Consider the following 20,645-nt stretch of genomic DNA (forward strand, 5'->3'; position numbering starts at 1 on the left):
ACTGACATTTAAACTTACCGATTATAGTGGCGAAAACCTCAAAGCTCCGCGATTCCTGAAGGTCCACTGGTTTCTGCATGTATTGAGTGGGATATGTGTTGGAGTTTGCACTAATCCACGATTTTATACTTTATATAGTTGTATATCCAAAAATGTGTGTTATTTTATAATTCGGCTTCCGACACCTACAAGCTGTTTATTATAGTCCTCTTAAAGCAGTACCAGTAGACGCCGGTATTCCGGTCCTGTTCCGACGTGACTGCTGTGCGCCTGTTTGAGTCTATTTATAAGGTCCCTGCTTTGAGGAAAGACCGATCACTCCACAACCTACCAAGCTTTTAAAACCCACCCACATTCCGACCAAGAGGCGGAGGAACATAGCGCAAGGGGCGGGGTTTCCGGAATACGGGTGGGGAAAACAACGCCAACGCACTACTACAGTGGGTGGAGCAGAACCTGCTATAGCTGCAGTGTCAGCGTGTGTTTTAAGGTGGACTTGGCAATATGTGTAGTAAAAATACAAATACACTTCTGAAAATATATGAAGAATTGCAATAACCTGTTAGTTTATGATTATGTTATTCGTTTACGGTCTAATAAAAACAACATGCGGTTTAGTTTATTGAAAAAGAAAGACTAGTAAATAATACTACCTTAAGAGGAAGCCTCTCAAGTGGAGGAGGAGTCGGCGCTGGTAATGACGACACATCATTAAAAAAATCCAAGCAACCAGTGAGGCAAAACACATTGCCTGGATACGGCAGAATACAATCATAAACAGCCGCTTATGATTGTTTAGTATTGTCTGTGCGTATTGTACATCTTATAAATACATTACCAAACGTTAATTTAAAGATGACTTTCAGTAATGCCATTGCCAATGGACACGAATTCCCAAAACTGTCCAAATCAGGAATGTGCCGTGACGTCACACCACTTTGGGGTTTGGGGTGTTATCGCCATCTTGTGAGGAACACAACAGTGTACTGTTACTTCCATTTCATTCAACACGTCTTTGTTATTCTACATTTTTTGTATTCATTTATGATTTTTACAAGCCAAAGCAATAATAAAGACAGCATTCCTGATCATTCAGCAAAATGTAGGCTCCCTTTCAGGTTAAGGCTGTAGAACTCACTCTTTATCAGCCAGTTGGTGAGGTAGACCTCCACCCTGTACCTTCAACCAGGTGCAACACGTGCAGGCGGTAGAGGTGCTTATGCATTGCTTTGTTTATCAGGTGAAACAGACCAGAACTGGCCCATGGATATTATTTGGGTGGTGATTGATTCTCAGTATAACTGACCGTCAGTTGTGTGGTCCTGGAAGAGTGTGTATCATTTTGTGAGACCATGTAATTAAAGGTAATTTTGGCAAAAAAAAAAAAGGGTTAGTTTTTGATTGAAATTATGTATCAGAACATTATTCATAAGGAAGCTTTTTACACAATCTTTTTGCCGTTTATTTATCTCATCTCATTATCTCTAGCCGCTTTATCCTGTTCTACAGGGTCGCAGGCAAGCTGGAGCCTATCCCAGCTGACTACGGGCGAAAGGCGGGATACACCCTGGACAAGTCGCCAGGTCATCACAGGGCTGACACATAGACACAGACAACCATTCACACTCACATTCACACCTACGGTCAATTTAGAGTCACCAGTTAACCTAACCTGCATGTCTTTGGACTGTGGGGGAAACCCGAGCACCCGGAGGAAACCCACGCGGAGAACATGCAAACTCCACACAGAAAGGCCCTCGTCGACCACGGGGCTCGAAGCCGGACCTTCTTGCTATGAGGCGACAGCGCTAACCACTACACCACCGTGCCGCCCGCCGTTTATTTATATAGAGAGGATTTATATCACAGTATGCAAATTAACTATTCAAACAAAACAGTAAATACACTTCCAGTTGTAGCTACAAATCAACAGTACTACATCTTCCCCAACACACACACAGTTCAATAATATTATTGCAGTCCTATGCAAAATTGATCTATCCATCCAATCTGTAGCCACTTATCCTGTCCTGCAGGGTCGCAGGCAAGCTGGAGCCTATCCCAGCTGACTACGGGCGAGAGGCGGGGTACACTCTGGACAAGTCGCCAGGTCATCACAGGGCTGACACATAGACACAGACAACCATTCACACCTGCGGTCAATTTAGAGCCGCCAGTTAACCTAACCTGCATGTCTTTGAACTGTGGGGAAAACCAGAGCACCCGGAGAAAACCCACACGGACAAGGGGAGAACATGCAAACTCCACATGGACAGTGCTAACCACTACACCACCGTGCCACCCCCCATCCATTATCCATAACTGCTTATCCTGTACAGGGTCACAGGCAAGTTGGAGCCTATCCCAGCTGACTTTGGGCAAGAGGCGGGGGCGAGGTACAACCCAGACAAGTCACCAAATCATCGCAGGGCTGACACATAGAGACAAACTACCATTCACACCTATGGTTAATTTAGAGCCACCAGTTAGCCTAACCTGTATGTCCAGGGGCGTAGCTAGGATTTTTCAAAGGGGGGGGGGTCACACACTGACTGGCAGCCTGAGTACTTTATGTAACAAAAAAAAATTACCATTTTAGGTAGCTTAGAAACTGGCTCTTTCATTCTTGCTGTTTCTTCCACGTTTTCTTGATGTTGTGTTGTAGAAATGGCACACTAAAACTTAGCTTCGAAGCCACAAAATGCAAATTTGATGGAAAAAATATATAATAAATTGCTTACCTCTCTTCACATCGAAAGAAGGAGGAAAGTTTCACTTGTTTTGACATGGCGAATTATTAACACAAGAGGAAATACTCGTAATTTACAACTAAAAAGACTGCAGCTACACTGGCAGGTTGACCATGCTTTCTAGTGCGATCGTGTTGTGCTTGTGCAGAACTTTGTCAGTTCTGCACGCCGCCTGCGCGTGCGCCTAACGAGCTCCGGCACGCACACCATTAACAAAGAACACCTGTCTTTAATCAATGAACTATGTTTAGGCTATTTAAGGACTGCGCCCATGCAAGGATGATGCAAAGTATTATGCCGCGTCTAGTGTGCCTTAGAGAGCCTTGTTCCCTGTCCTTGTTGACCTCCTGGTTTTTCGACTCCTGTTTCTCGTCCCTTGATCTTGTATAGTTTTGCCTCTGATATTTTGTCCGTGCTTCGATTGACCTCCTGCCTGTTTCCTCGATTACGACTTTGCCTGCTGTTTTGGACTGTTTGCCTGTTGTGTGCGTTTCACACACTTTATGCTCACATTGCACTGTGTATTATTTAACATATCTGCACTTACATTCCGCCTCTCCCGCACACACTCTGACAAACTGGATTTTTGTGCCCAAACCACAGGAAGTCCATACAAGGTTACAGAAACCTTAATGAGGCTGAGGTGACAATCTAGTTAAAAAAATGTTAGAAAAATTACAGTGGGCGCTTTTCTAATATGCTTATGTGGCTACTGAAAAAATTTATGGTCCAACAAAGGGGGGGGGGGGGGGGGGGGTCACAGGCACCCCAGGACCCCCAGCTATGCCCCTGATGTCTTTGGACTGTGGGGGAAACCAGAGGAAACCCACACAGACACAGGGAGAACATGCAAACTCCACACAGAAAGGCCCTCATCGGCCGCTGGGCTCAAACCCAGGACCTTCTTGCTGTGAGGCGACAGTGCTAACCACTACGCCACCGTGCCGCCCCGATGCAAAATATACATATGTTATTTACCAGCTGGGAGGTCCGTATCGTGAAATACCATGACTGAGGTTTTGAAAGTATTCAAGGCCAAGGTCATGGTATTTCACCATATGGACTGACCTTAAGCTGGTAAATAATATATTTTTTTCTTTACCAAATTCTAACAGGAAACGAGAGCGCCCGAAAGGGAAAATCGAGCCGAGCCGCCATTTTGAATCCTCATTCACGGCTCAATTTTCCCTTTCGGGTGCTCGTTTTCTGTTAGAATTTGGTAAAGAAAAAAATAAATAGATGTTATTTACCAGCTGGGAGGTCTGTATAGTGAAATACCGTGACCGAGGTCTTGAAAGTACTGACTGAGGCCCTCTGGGCCGAGGTCAGTATTCAAGGCCGAGGTCACGGTATTTCACGATACGGACCGACCTTAAGCTGGCAAATAATATATTTATTTTTTCTTTACCAAATTCTAACAGAAAATGAGAGCGCCTGAAAGGGAAAACCGAGCCGAGCCGCCATTTTGAATCCTCATTCACGGCTGTAATGCAAATGGCTTCCTCCTCAGTATACAAGTGCACTTCCATGGCAGGAAAAAAACTACATTTTGCCGCCTATGTAGTCCCCTATTTATACAAATAGGAGTCATTCAGGATTCAGCCATGTTTTTGCTTGGCGTTAGCAACAGTTACAGGTTTTAGCTTTCTCCTGAAATGTTTTCTTTTATTTCTTTTTCCTCAGGGTAGTAAAACTCGCTTTCGCTGTGAACACTGTCATTATCGCTATCTATGATGTAAAATTAATGGTATTCTCCTGAGAAATGCGAAAATAAATGTTGACAAAAATTGCTACTATGTTTGTTGTTGTTGTGAACGAGCGAGTCACCAGAGGTCCGTAACCGGGGTCCATAACTGGGGTCCGTACCGTAGGATACGGACCCGCTCGCCAGCCAATCAGAGCACAAGATTTGATGGAAACCGGACTGCGAAAAAAAAGTCAATATTATGTAGTAAACACAGTTGCACATGTGCAAATTCATAGAATCCACTTGACTCAAAACTCGTCAAGACTTAATAACTGATAAAGTGAGGCAAGGTTTTCTGACAATTTGTTTTAAAGCCAAATTAGTTGGTTGTTCAAAATAATTTACAATAAAGCCAGTTAGTAAAATTGGTTAAGCAATACATTTGGTTAGCAAATATATTAAGCAAATTAAATAATATAAGCAAATTAGGTTTGTTTCGCTCCTGAGATCAGGTTAGTGTGGAGGTTTGCATGTTCTCCCTGATTTTCTCTGGGTCCTCTGGTTTCCTCTCACCTTCCTAAAACGTGCCGTTTCGTGGATTGGCTCCACTAAATTGCCACTAAGTGTGTAAGAGTGCACATATGGCCCTTTTCCACTACCCTTTTTCAGCTCACTTCAGCTCGCTTCAGCTCACTTCAGCCCGACACGGCTCGCGTTTCGACTACCAAAAAACAGCACGACTCAGCTCGCTTCAGCCCTGCTTAGCCCCTAAAACTCGCACCGTTTTGGAGTAGGGCTGAAGCGAGCCAAACCGTGCCGAGTGAGGCTGGGGGCGTGAGCAGACACTCCCCTGTGCACTGATTGGTGAGGAGGAGTGTCCTCACATGCCCACACACGCCCCGCGAGCACGCTGGGATCTGTAAACACCGTAAACCCGGAAGGAGAAGAATTACGAATTACGAGAATTATGAAGCCTTATGCGCCTCGCCTCATCTATACGCTCTTGCCAGTATCTGTTGGCGTTGTCGGTAACAACAAGCCACAGAACCAAGACCAGCAACACTAACGACTCCATGTCCTCCATGTTTATTGTTTACTATCCGGGTCGTGAGACTACCGCTTAAAAGGCCACTGATGTCACTATTTGCACTGCTTAACGACATCACGTGACGTCCACCCACTTTCGCTAACTCCACCCAATGTGTCCACCCACTTCCAGCCAGCACGGTTCAGCGCGGTTGTAGTCGAAATGCAACTCCAACAGCCCCACTCAGCTCAACTCAGCACGGCACGGCTCAGCCCAACTCAGACACGTTGGTAGTGGAAAAGCGGCAATAGTGTCCTGCAACAGACTGGTGTCACATCCAGGGTGTTCTCGGGATAGGCTCTGGGTCTAACATTAATCATCTTTTCAGTAAATATTCATTTGGTGGTGAAGAAAATGTGTTGGAAACTCTGCTTTGCACCACTCGTACAACACACTCTGCAAGTGTACTTATACAGTTCTTTCAAAGTTCTGATGCACTCTGTCTTCTCCACCACCAGATGTAGATAATAATAATAATAATAATAATAGAGACGAAGTCCAGGTTATTATTCACCTAGTCTGAGGTGGATAATTGTTTTAGTATAAATACACAGGTGATTATTAAAAAAAAATCATATTAAAAAACCCCCAAAAACATTTATTTCAAATCTCAAATGCAAGATGCAAATGTAATGTGTGCAGACTTGTGTCACTTATCTATGCCGACTCACATAAAATACTTTGTTTTGAAACAGATAAAATAAATCACAATTCCACCTTACCTTTGAATAGTTTTAGACCAAACTTTGTAGCATCTTTAGGGCTTTAAGGAACAGCATTTTCTTTCATAATTTGTAATTCTTCCTCATTTACGGTGACAGAGCGATTGGCCGCTGTTTTGCTGAGTCACTCGAGGTGATTATCGAGAAATAATCTGAATTTCTCGACCAATCAGTGCACGTGATTTCCTATAATCACCTATGTATTTATACTAATAATAAATTTTAAAAAGCCCTCTCAGAATAGTGCACCTCTTCATATCTGTATTTGTATCCATTTTGAACTCACTGTTCAGTCTGAATAATGCACTTTTATTTGGTCGCATCCCTAATACTTGTTTTTATTTTATTAAAAGCAATTCTTTTTTAGAGGCGGCACGGTGGTGTAGTGGTTAGCACTGTTGTCTCACAGCAAGAAGGTCCTGGGTTTGAGCCCAGTGGCCAACAGGGGCCTTTCTGTGTGGAGTTTGTATGGTGTCCGCGTGGGTTTCCTCCGGGTGCTCCGGTTCCGTCCAAAGGCATGCAGGTTAGGCTAATTGGCGGCTCTAATTTGACCATGAGTGTGAATGGTTGTCTGTGTCTATGTGTCAGCCCTGTGATGACCTGGCGACTTGTCCAGGGTGTACCCCGCCTTTCGCCCGTAGTCAGCTGGGATAGGCTCCAGCTTGCCTGCGACCCTGTAGAACAGGATAAAGTGGCTATGGATGGATGGATGGAATTCCTTTTTAACCCCGTCAAATACATGTAACATGTTATTCAAATGGTAAAGGTATGTAAATGGTATGGTTCAAACCTGTGAACCTGGCATGTCTTTGAAACGTGTAGGCCGTGCATGGGCGTACGTTCATACGTGGGGGAACAGCATTCCTATCTATCAAAGTAATTCTCCCAGCCTGCTTCAAGTCAAAGAAATTTGACAGCCCACATATCTGTCAGCTCACCACTGTTTTCTTTTAAAATGATTCTTCCTTGAATCATAAAGGATTGTATAAGGGAACATCTGCATCAAGCCAAGGACTATGGTTTACGAGCTCCTGAATCGGAGGTTAATACACAAGGCTGATGAATCGTTTTGGAATGTAGCCTTTGTACAGATTTTTTTTCTTCCTGGAGCCAGAGTTGCATGCATATCAGACAAAAAACAAAGGTAATGATGGAGATTAAATACAGACCACAGACCTGTTACAATGCTGAAGTTAAATTAGAAACAGATTTCAAATGCAGAGAAATTCTAAGTCAAAGTTATAAATCAGTATATTTTAGGGGTCGCTGTGGCTGAAAGTGTAATTCTTTGTCATTGTACCAGCTGAGTTCACAAAAACAAAAGATGTTTAAATTGCTAAGACGTTCATTACTGATATTTGATGGTTTTACAAAATCTTTCCCAGACTTTTGGGACAATAGGCAATAAAAATAACTTTTATTTCATTACAGCATGACTGGCTTACAGGAAATCTTAATATAACGCTCCTTTTTAGTTTAGAAATACTGGTTAGTCTGCAATATTTGCTCTTGAGATGCGCTCGTTATCTGCCTCCCACTCACCTGCCCACACACATTTACCCACACACACTTCCTTGCTAATCCTGGGTCACTGTGGATTAGCACCGTCCCACGTTCAGCTAATTTAATCAGAATGTGAGCTGCACGGAGCAGCTGAGTGCAAGAGACCCTGTGCCACCCTGACATTTCACTGGGACCCTCTTCTCAGTATGCACTAATCTGATCACTGGTATGGACAGTTCACTGTGACACTTTAAATAGCGATATGACCTGGACCATAATAGCTGCTTCGTGACTAAGCAAACTACAGGAAAGGAGTTATAAATTATTTTCATGTCCACATGGCGAGAGGATTTGATGTATGAGCTACTCTGGCCTACTGCCAGCAGCACTGTCCGATAACCTTTACCCTATAATCTAGGGGTGCAACGATTCACCGATGCATCGCGATACTTTCGCCACGATACGATATGTATCGCCGGCCAAAACGAATCGTGATACACGACGATACTAACTCATTTTCCGCATGTAGAGACTATATTATACTCAAAACAATTATAGTCGGGCGTGATCGTCGAAATGACACGAAAGGTGGGTATTTATTTGGAAACATTTGGGAAATTGACATATGCCGCTCTCGTCATTTCGAACACGGTAACAATTAAGTCCTGCAATCAATTTATCATACACCGTACTCAATATGCTAACGATGATAAGCTACTAAGTTCAGAGTGATCAACTTTTACGTGCGGGGCAGTTTCAATACCGTGTCCGAGGTATTCGCGCTTGCGCAGTAGATCGTGCGCTTCCGTGTGCATTCGGTTCTGTCCGTAGCCAATCAGATCGTTTGGTAACATTGACGTTGGCACGTGTTGCTAATACACGAGGTAGCTTCGTTATTAGTTTGTTTTAGAAAGACAGATGCTATTGTGCAAATGGTGCTTTAATCAACTAGTCTGTTTTAGTCCAACTAAGTCAGTTGGTCAGTCCAATCTCTGCATATGTACAGTGGATTATTCCACACACTGCATGTAATGTGCATGCATTGCTGATATATTGGTATTTAGTAAGAACTGTAAGCATGGTAAGAAGTCACCCTTTTATGTAAACAGATGAAGGATGTGTTATTATCTGTTTATATCGGCTGGTCGCTCATCATTTCTCATACACTGTAATGTCTGCATAAATGTATGGTGTTATTGTTGATTCATATTAAAAATGTCATTTTTGACATTTTCACACCAGTTTGTCGTGTATCATTGTGTATCGCGATACGTATCGTATCGTGACCCTAATATCGTGATACGTATCGTATCGTGGCCTAATGTATCGTTGCAGCCTTACTATAATCTGTACATACATGTTGCTTTTGCACAACTATTTTAAACCTTTAAGAAAACCAATCCAAGTGGTAATACAGTCCAACTGACAGTTTAAATACACATTCATATTGGGTTTGTATTATGCCATCACCTGTGTCTTTTGTGTTATTGGGCTCTAGCCACTTACAGTACCAGACAAAAGTTTGGACACCCTTCCTAATTCAATGATTTTTCTTTATTTTTATTAATTAAAAGACGCTTCATGTCTTAAAGTAATGATGGCTGTCGTTTCTCTTCACTTAGTCAAGCGGTTCTTGATATAATATGGATTACTGCAGTTGTGGAATAGGACTACTGTATTTTTATTATTTACCATTTACTGTTTGATCTCAAACACGTTAAGAAGGCAAGAATTTCGCTAATTAACTTTCAGCGAGACACACCTGTTAACTGAAAAGCATTCCAGGTGACTACCTCATAAAGCTGGTTAAGATAACGCCAATAGTGTGCAAAGCGTCATCAAGGTAAACACTGGCTAATTTGAAGAATCTAAAATATAAAATTTTATCACTTTTTTGTTTACCACATAATTCCATCTATTAGTTCGTAGTTTTCATGTCTTCAGTATCATTCTACAACGTAGAAAATAGTCAAAATACACAAAACCCTATGAATGAATAGGATTCATAGCGTAGTAACCCATGACTGGTGCTGTATGTGAATTCCTTCTGAACTGTGACTTAATTATGCAATTCTACACATCATTTTTGTAACATGTGTATTCATTCATTCATCTTGGTTGACCTTTATCTTGGTCACAGTTGTGGTGGATCCAGAGCTTCCCCCAGGATCACTGGGTGCAAGAAGGGAATACACCCACATCCATTACAGAGCAACATGTGCACACACACATAGGGGTAGGTCAAATCCACCTACTACTGGCATGTTTTTGGGAAGGTAGGAAGAAACCAGACAATCCCACAGGAAACCCATGTGGACATGATGAGAATGGCTCAATTCCAGATAGAGAGAAACCCAGCTCAGGATTGATCCAGGAACTCTGGAACTGTGAGGCAACAACACTACCTGTTTTACCACCCGTCTGTAATTTTTACAAACTGTAAATCAGTAGATACGATTCTGTAATTTGACGATTTATTTAATTGAATTCTTTAAACATTTTGGCACAACTGCAATTGCTTGCTCATACAGAAACATATACAGTTTTAGTCGCCTGCACTTGAAAGGCTGCTTTGTTCCCTATATCTAGAGATTTACTCTGCTGTAGACCACATCTTTCCCCCACCATTGTGAAACTTGAAAAGCAGGTAATGGGATACTTTGAACTAATCACGATATTTGATCATTTCACACACAGGTGCAGGGTTGCACTCAAGTTCATGTACACTTTGGGTGACAACCCCCCCGGTAGACAAGAGATCAGTTTTCTGCACTGCACCTGTGTTCAGAAACAGCCTTCACACTTGGCAACATAGGTGTGAAAAAGCACTTAAAGTTGACTTTAAAAATTTGTCATATTTTCATGATGACAAATTCCTGTTGCCAAAGCATTATGGCAATAAAGGTGATTTATGACGAGGAGGAGTATTGTACAATCACTGTAACTAGTATTGTACAGAAACACTTTTTCTACATGTCAACTCACTTATTATAAACTGTTAAGACCGTTTCTGATAAAATGGTGCTATCTGGACACATTATGTCCTGCCTGTATTGCACTGATTTTGATATTTTACAGGTTGTTGTTTCTTGGGTGGCACGGTAGTGTAGCGGCTAGCATTGTTGTCTCACAGCAAGAAGGTTCTGGGTTTGAACCTCACGGCTGACTGTTGCCTTTCTGTGTAGAGTTTGCATGTTCTCCCTGTCTTCCGGGTGCTCCGGTTTCCCCCCACAGTTCAAAGACATGCATATTAGGTAATAATACCCAGTCACTGGAGTTGTACAAGCCAGTGCATAGCCCGGATAGATTGGGGAGGGTTGCGTGAGGAAGAACATCCTGTGTTTAAAAAAATGTTTCACAAATGTTCACATGTTTCACATAATAGGTGTGACTCGTGGCCATTAGAACATGCAGTATTGCTGCGGTCACGTTCTCACACTTCAACCAGTAAGGACAGTTTCAGTTCTAGCAAGAGCAATGATACCAAATGTCACCGCTGAACTCATGAGCCATGTTAGTGCCCTCGATTACTACAGCATTATTAACGAGTGACCTTTCACCTCTACATATTTTCAGCTTTAGCTAATCTATGTTTATTCCTCTTGGTAGGACATTACCAGTCATGTTATTTGATTCAAGCAGCAACAGGTCCGGAGCTTCACAGATAATTAGAGTGGTGTATCTATTTTTAAAGTTTTGTTGACCTGATCTGATGTTAACTTGGTGTAGCCATGTTTAAAATGTAGTGTTATACAGTGCTAATGTTATTCAACTCAGTCACTGTAATTTGTTCCCTTCTTATCATGACTCTTGACTCTCAATGACATGAGTCAAGTGTCTGTCCTTAGGTGTTATTGCGACAGTTGCTTCAGCTTGATAGCTGCAATTCCCCTCCCAACTTCCTACTTTACTGACACAATATTACGCAACCACTGATGACCTATTACACAGTACATGCAATGTTCTACCAGCTCCTATAACTCTGGGAGGAATTTATTCGAGATCCTTTCGACTGCCTGATCTGCATTCTGGAGCTGCTAGGACAGAGCGCGAAAGCTGCATACAGTCACTGCATAAACACTCTATAGACTCATTAGTATTCCATTTACAAGCGTTTGTGTAGAACATTCAGGAATTACTGCCAGATTTCTCTTGATAAGCATGCTTGTCTGCCCTGTACCCTTTACAGAAAATCGGTCCATATTTAATGCTGACCTACTCCAAAGGAAGCATGGGAATCACAGCATGCATTACTAAACGACAAGCAGTCAGGGTGGCCTGTATGGAAGTCAGGCCACAACCCTTTGGATAACCAGTGGTTTGACTCACGGGATGCCTCTCCCTGCAATAAAGAGAGTTCAGCCATCAATTCAGATGTCATCATGGTTTGCTGTCACTGGGTCCCTTGTAAACGTCAGTGGCTACTTATTCATTCCCGCAGCCTTGCACGAATGTAACACCAAACAGCCAACTGAGTTTGATCAATACCCTTGGCTGTGCTTAACACTGTTGCCTTGCTTGAGCTTAAAGGCGTCACTCATTTGCAGTGGAATCCAGGTCTTGTCCAAACCAGTGTGAGCATGTCAAGTGAGGAGCAAATGTAGCACGTCTGGGCTGTGTAGGATGGAAACTAGCCTGATGGCATATTTTCCAAGAGCTGCAGCAAAGAGATGTGCGATTAGGAAAGTAGAGCAACTAATAGCCTTTAGCTTCAGTTACAACAGGGGTAGAGACAGGGAAAGTGACTCATAATAAAAACTATTAACATCCCACTTGAATGCACTTTGCCAACTTTAGTTTAATATAGATAGAGGTCATTATTCTCCTTCCACTTTTCCTTTCTCTTATGGCACATACGAGTCCCTTTCAACCAAGTTTTCCATGGTGTAATAGCCCACATGTGATAGTGTACTCACTGCAGGGCTGATGAGCTTGGCTAGGTCTTGAGGAAAAATGTACACAGGAAAGAGCACTACACTCGAGGGAAAATTGGAGCAATCTTCCAGAAGGGCAGCTTACACAGGATTCAGCAATGAAGAGAGGGAAGGAGTCAAGTCTGTCAGGAACATTTAGGCATAAAAACAAAAGCATTCTGCAACAGGGTGGCATCAATGGTCCCTGGGCCTCAGTACTGAGAATACAAGAAAAGGGCATGTCTGTGGAACAATGGCTCTAACCCTCTCAGGTGTGGGAATTTGCCTCAGGTTTCATTTTGCTTTTATATCTTTTTACACTGTGGGCTGGGTGTGTTGTGGGATTTTTGGGTTTAGGGTGGGGATGTGCTTAATTCTTGGAACCCCACCCCAAAAATATGCCAAATCCACACTCCAAAAAAAGTCCCACAGCGTTTTAAAAACAAAACAGTGAGCTGTTTCATAATGTTGTGACTTTTTTTTTTAATAATGACCACCTAATGAACTTGCAACCATTCAGGTTCCCCCCCAACGTGGAAGTTTATCAGAATATTCAGTAACATACTTAACAGGTTCTGAGTAGGTTGGGCTGTCATATTACAGACCAAAAAAAATAAAATAAAATAAAATAATGCTATGTTCTGAAAGGGTTAGATAAGAAAAGGTTCACAGTGTAATGTTCTCAGACAACTAACATTATGGAAAAGTTAAAATTCCAGTATTGTAACATTGCAGTGACTTATATGAGCCTTTATAGATGTTAAACAATTTTTACACACACACACACACACACACACACACACACACACACACACTCTCTGTCAACCCTTCAGTTCGCCGCACTATGGGAGCTCAAAGATTCTGCTTGGAACACAACAAGAAAGGACTCCTCTTTCTGAAAAGTTTTAGGAGAACCATTAACTGCTTGAAGAATTTTTTTGAGGAACATTTTTCTTAAAGTGCATGTTTTTAAAATGATACAGAAAATGTATTTACTCTCTTTGGAAAGTGTTCAATCTAGCACCCTAAAGGATTATTAGATTTTGTCCCATTGGGAATCGTTAAAATGATTCCATGTAAAACCCTTAAACAAACAGAAGGTTCCCTATTCGAGAGTATGCAAACTAGGATCCCTTTACTATCCAAAGAAGGTAATGAGCTTACGGTAAGGGTACAGCAATGTCCCAAAAACGTAATCCAACCTAAAAATTTTTAGTCTCATCATGCCATAGTCATGTGACCTCAGGCTGAGAGTATCCGTGTTGTGATAAGTGGGTGTTGTTTTGGCTCAAACCCCATACCCACAGCTTCACCCTCTCTGTACCATCTCACTGATCTGCCCACCTCACTCCACTGGAATGTGACACTTTGCTCTCTGGAATGTGGGATTGCCACAAACTTCTCATTGTTAGCTGCCAGAGGCAGAATCAGGGGCCCAACAGCAAAACCTCCTAGCATAAGCACACCCAGACCCTGAGCACCCAGCTTTATACCATAAAGTGCTCAGTGGAGTTCAGCTTACATCATTACAATCCATATACAGCAGTTTTCAGTACACTGCTATCAGAGTGTGGCCTTTACACACCATGTTTCAACTAGAACATTATCAGCAAGACGAATCTGTAACTCAGCATACCCTTAGGGATTCACCTGGATTATAATTCCTCTCTCAATTTAAAGTCAATTTGCACAAATGAATAACCTGTCTGTGTCTGTCTAAAGCTTGGTTTTATGATAGGTGAGATCAGCTTCCAGCTTAAGTTTCAAAGACATGGCAGCATGCCATCTAATGCAGTGCTCTAAAATAATTAGAAGGGTAGATCTCTTTAAGGACACACACACGCACACACACACACAAGCCGATTAAACCATGTCTTGACGTGGAAGGAAGACTTTCAGCTTTCTCTGAAACACTTGACCAACATTCTATTTTTGCACTTTGCTGTCGGTAGAGAAGAGGCGGTGTTGTGGTTCACATTGCTCTACATAAATCCCAAAATACGTATAGAGAACAAGCGACAACATCAGCAAGTAGCAAACCTGGTATAATGATAGATGAGGAGATGAGAACAGACTGCTCAGAGAGTGTAGCATTTCCTTAGTGCTTTAACAGGAATCCAGGGCATTTAAGTTTGTAGTGCACTTGATATAGACGTATATTGCAGCTCAGTGTCAGGATCAGGCAGGCGTAGGACTGAACTCTGCACTATCAGCATGGAAAGGCAACCTCTAAACAGCAGCGTGCCTTCTCTCCTACCACCCACACCCAGCCAACGTGCAGTATCTCACAGCTAGCCGAGAGTCCACAGCCTGCCTCCTGTCAGACTGTGGACAAAAAAGAACACCACTCTACCCAGAAACCTCTCCACTGTCCTGCACGAGAACTTATTAAAGACATGCTGCATGCTATGCTGTTTGAGCAAACCTCAAAAAACAAACCTAAATCCCAAATCTAAAAGTATTTGGACATTAGAATTGACAACCCCATTTCCAGAAAAGTTGAGATATTTTCCAAAATGCAATAAAAACAAACATCTGTGATTTGTTAATTCGGGTGAACCTTTATTTAACTGACAAAAGTACAAAGAAAATATTTTCGATAGTTTTACTGACCAGCTTAATTGTCTCATCTCATCTCATCTCATTATCTCTAGCCGCTTTATCCTTCTACAGGGTCGCAGGCAAGCTGGAGCCTATCCCAGCTGACTATGGGCGAAAGGCGGGGTACACCCTGGACAAGTCGCCAGGTCATCACAGGGCTGACACATAGACACAGACAACCATTCACTCACATTCACACCTACGGTCAATTTAGAGTCACCAGTTAACCTAACCTGCATGTCTTTGTACTGTGGGGGAAACCGGAGCACCCGGAGGAAACCCACGCGGACACAGGGAGAACATGCAAACTCCACACAGAAAGGCCCTCACCGACCCCGGGGCTCGAACCCAGGACCTTCTTGCTGTGAGGCGACAGCGCTAACCACTACACCACCGTGCCGCCCAGCTTAATTGTATTTCGTAAATATAAATGAAGTTCAAATTTGATGCCTGCAACACGCTCAAAGAAAGTTGGGAGAGAGGCATTATTACCACTGTATTCCATCACCTTTCCTTTAATAACACTTTAAAATCATACAGGATCTCATCTCATCATCTCTAGCCGCTTTATCCTGTTCTACAGGGTTGCAGGCGAGCTGGAGCCTATCCCAGCTGACAATGGGCAAAAGGCGGGGTACACCCTGGACAAGTCGCCAGGTCATCACAGGGCCAACACATACAGGATCTGAGGATACTAATTGCCGCAGTTTTACAGTTGGATTATTTATCCATTCTTGCTCGATACAAGACTTCAGCTGCTCAACAGTCTGTGATCACTGTTGTCTGATTCTCCATTTCATGATGCGTCATACATTCTCAATAGGAGACGGATCTGGACTGGCAGCAGGCCAGTCAAGCATACCCACTCCGTGTCTACGAAGCCATGCTATTGTAGCCTGTGCAGAATGAGGCCTGGCATTGTCCTGATCAAATAAGCATGGATTTCCCTGAAAGAGATGTTGCCTTGATGAATATGTCTCTCTAAAATCCCAATATATCAATGGTATCTTCACACACATGCAACTCACCCATGCCGTGAGCACTGATGCACCCCGTACCATCACAGAGGCTGACTTTTGCACCTTTCTCTGATAACAAACTGGTTGGTCGTGTTCACCTTTGGCACAGAGAACTTGATGCCCAGTCTTCCTGAAAACAAGCTGAAATGTGGACTCATCTAACCACAGCACATGTTTCCACTGTCTTTTGGTCCATCCGAGATGAGTTCAGGCCCAGAGAAATTGGCTTTCTTTCTGCATAAAATTAATGAATGGCTTCCTCTTTGCATAATACAGTTTCGGGTTGCATTTCTGGATGCAGCAGAGGACTCTTAAGTGACAGTTTTCTGAAGTACCCCCGAGCCCATGCGGTTATATTTGTCACATTAGCATGACAGTTTCTCCGACAGCGCCACCTGAGGGCTCAAAGGTCACGCACATTTGACAGTGGTTTCCGGTCTTGCCCTTTACGCATGGAGGAGTCTCTGAACCTTTTCAAAACATTATATACTGTAGATTCTAAAAGACCTAAAATCTTGTATTGAGATTCTTTTTGAATTGACTAACAATTCTCTCACAAATTTTAGTACAAAGCAGTGAGCCATGACCCATACTTACTGGCAAAGACTGAACCTTTGGTGCTGTTCCTTTTATACCCAATCATGTTACTAATTAACCTGCTTATTGTGGAATCTTCCAAAAATGGTGTGACTTGAATATCCTATAAACTTCTCAGTCTTACTTTGCCTCTGTCCCAACTTTTGTTTGTTGCAGTCATAAAATTCTAACTTCATTTATTAGTTACAAAATATAATTAAGTTGGTCAGGAAAACTATTGAAAACCTCTTCTTTGTACTTGTCAGTTAAATAAAGGTTCACATTAACAAAGCAGATTTTTTTTGTTTTGATTGCATTTTGGAAAATATCCCAACTTTTCTGGAAATGGAGTTGTAATTATAGAAAACATGTACACATTATAGGGCGGCACGGTGGTGTAGTGGTTAGCGCTGTCACCTCACAGCAAGAAGGTCCGGGTTCGAGCCCTGTGGCCGGCGAGGGCCTTTCTGTGCGGAGTTTGCATGTTCTCCCCGTGTCTGCGTGGGTTTCCTCCGGGTGCTCCGGTTTCCCCCACAGTCCAAAGACATGCAGGTTAGGTTAACTGGTGACTCTAAATTGAGCGTAGGTGTGAATGTGAGTGTGAATGGTTGTCTGTGTCTATGTGTCAGCCCTGTGATGACCTGGCGACTTGTCCAGGGTGTACCCCGCCTTTCACCCGTAGTCAGCTAGGATAGGCTCCAGCTTGCCTGCGACCCCGTAGGACAGGATAAAGCAGCTAGAGATGATGAGATGTACACATTATTTTCAAGAAACTAATATATGTAAATGAATGGTACGTTTCTAAAGAAACGTTTGTAGGAAAACAAAAGGAACCTATTCTGAAAACGTTTTCCTTCAAATCAACTTAGGACAGAAACAAGCTACAATCCAAGTGTACATCTGAACAGTTGAGAGTTAAGGTCCTTGCTCAAGGGCACCACAGTAATTCTGATCATTTTAAACCCCACACTCCTCCCTTAGCCTGAATTTTAGTTTATACCAGTTTCATTCTTTAATGTTCCACCCAGCTTCAGAGTTCATCAAAATTGGCACCACACAAATCAGATAGGATTTTGCACAAGGCACTCTTTTACAAAAATGAGTGAAGGAAAATACATAGATGTTTCGATAACGAAGCTATGATGTGTCTAGAAACTGGATTTCCTCATATTGTTTCCAATAATGTTGAAACAAGCACACCAGCTGTACAAGACTCCAATATAAGCCCACCAGTTAAGCTGCAATATTTGCACTTAAACCTTTAATTATAAAAATCTACATCCATAAAACTATTTATTACGGGTGGACATTCATTATATAACTATTTGTTATAGCTCATGAGAACACCCAAGTCATGGGTAACCCCCTCTGATTCAGTGAAGAACAAGAGCAAGTGAGAGCATGCAGCTGAGACAGACGTCTAAAGCTCATACAAGAACTTGTGATTGTCTTCAGAATCTCATGTCAGCACATGATCTCGGCTCTGTGAAAACAACCTGCATTTAAGAAAACCCCAGACTGTTAAACGATAATTAATAAGCAAGCCCACTTCACTGGGCAAACATTGGCACTGCTCCCAGATGAAATAAAGCACATAACTATTAACAGGGCGTCTTGCATGTATTTAGTTAAATATAATTATTAATTTGTTAAAATGCTACTTCACATGTAATTCAAGAAATAATTTATTCAGACATTCCACATTTAAAAACCTGTGAAAAATAATTCATGAACAGGTGCCAGACTTTGAGTCATTGGAAGATATAAATTTTAACCAGCAAGTGCATTTGCTGTTATCCAGCCACCAGTAAACAATTTATTTTTTCCAAATTGTCAGGTCACTGCATACAGTGGTGCTTGAAAGTTTGCGAACCCTTTAGAATTTTCTATATTTCTGCATAAATATGACCTAAAACACCATCAGATTTTCAGACAAGTCCTAAAAGTAGATTAAGAGAACCCAGTTAAACAAATGAGACAAAAATACTATACTTGGTCATTTATTTATTGAGGAAAATGAGCCAATATTACATATCTGTGAGTGGCAAAAGTATGTGAACCTCTAGGATTAGCAGTTAATTTGAAGGTGAAATTAAAGCCAGGTGTTTGTCATCCCATTGATTGAAAATAGGTGCGAGTGGGCACCCTGTTTTACTTAACGAACAGGGATCTATCAAAGTCTGATCTTCACAACACGTTTGTGGAAGTGTATCATGGCACGAACAAAGGAGATTTCTGAGGACCTCAGAAAAAGCGTTGTTGATGCTCATCAGGCTGGAAAAGGTCACAAAACCATCTCTAAACAGTTTGGACTCCACCAATCCACAGTCAGACAGATTGTGTACAAATGGAGGAAATTCAAGACCACTGTTACCCTCCCCAGGAGTGGTCGACCAACAAAGATCACTCCAAGAGCAAGGTGTGTAATAGTCGGCGAGGTCACAAAGGACCCCAGGGTAACTTCTAAGCAACTGAAGGCCTCTCTCACATTGGCTAATGTTAATGTTCATGAGTCCACCATCAGGAGAACACTGAACAACAATGGTGTGCATGGCAGGGTTGCAAGGAGAAAGCCACTGCTCTCCAAAAAGAACATTGCTGCTCATCTGCAGTTTGCTAAAGATCACGTGGACAAGCCAGAAGGCTACTGGAAAAATGTTTTGTGGATGGATGAGACCAAAATACAACTTTTTGGTTTAAATGAGAAGCGTTATGTTTGGAGGGAAAAAAAAAAAAAAACCCACTGCATTCCAGCATAAGAATCTTATCCCATCTGTGAAACATGGTGGTGGTAGTATCATGGTTTGGGCCTGTTTTGCTGCATCTGGGTCAGGACGGCTTGCCGTCATTGACGGAACAATGAATTCTGAATTATACCAGCGAATTCTAAAGGAAAATGTCAGGACATCTGTCCATGAACTGAATCTCAAGAGAAGGTGGGTCATGAAGCAAGACAATGACCCTAAGCACACAAGTCGTTCGACCAAAGAATGGTTAAAGAAGAATAAAGTTAATATTTTGGAATGGCCAAGTCAAAGTCCTGACCTTAATCCAATCAAAATGTTGTGGAAGGACCTGAAGCGAGCAGTTCATGTGAGGAAACCCACCAACATCCCAGAGTTGAAGCTGTTCTGTATGGAGGAATGGGCTAAAATTTATCCAAGCCGGTGTGCAGGACTGATCAACAGTTACCGGAAACGTTTAGCTGCAGTTCTTGCTGCACAAGGGGGTCACACCAGATACTGAAAGCAAAGGTTCACATACTTTTGCCAGATATGTAATATTGGATCATTTTCCTCAATAAATAAATGACCAAGTATAATATTTTCGTCTCATTTGTTTAACTGGGTTCTCTTTATCTACTTTTAGGACTTGTGTGAAAATCTGATCATGTTTTAGATCATATTTATGCAGAAATAGAGAAAATTATAAAGGGTTCACAAACTTTCAAGCACCACTGTATACTAGCTCAAGACCTAAGCTGTCAGTTTAATGCCCCTGTATTAACCAGAAAATCAAATGCTTTTAAAGCTGATTTATTTGAATGAAAGGGGTGAAAAGCAGCAAATCATACTGGAGTAAGAATGACTGTACCCTAAAACGCACATAAAATGAACATTCAACTTTTCTATATTTTTGAGACAAATTAAATTTTAACCAGCACTCCTACATTAATTTTAATATATGACAGTTATGGAGAAAAACAGCTTGGTAAAACTACACCTACATTATGTGTCAGTTTATTAAGTACTATCGGGGTTCACTTATGGCACAGGACTGGATTTCT

General features: G+C 42.1%; 1 protein-coding gene across 3 annotated transcripts in view; it reads right to left on the reverse strand.

Annotated features, from left to right (window-relative positions):
* The window catches only part of midn (midnolin), a 31,754-nt gene extending 19,536 nt beyond the window's left edge, over nt 1–12,218 (reverse strand). Inside the window, exons 1-2 of one of the 3 annotated variants that reach the window (XM_060941394.1) lie at nt 190–288; nt 19–73 (exon numbers count right to left, since the gene is read on the reverse strand). Coding sequence is in view for 2 of the 3 variants with exons in the window: in XM_060941392.1 (XP_060797375.1) it covers nt 19–79 (61 nt within the window). In the remaining variant the exon portion in view is untranslated. Of the gene's footprint in view, nt 1–18; nt 300–12,078 lie in introns of those variants that run through there. The other 2 variants (XM_060941393.1, XM_060941392.1) reach the window with 2 other exon arrangements.
* Between the last annotated feature and the right edge of the window lie 8,427 nt (nt 12,219–20,645).

This window comes from Neoarius graeffei, chromosome 15, assembly GCF_027579695.1.
Source record: "Neoarius graeffei isolate fNeoGra1 chromosome 15, fNeoGra1.pri, whole genome shotgun sequence".
Taxonomy (NCBI): Eukaryota; Metazoa; Chordata; class Actinopteri; order Siluriformes; family Ariidae; genus Neoarius; species Neoarius graeffei.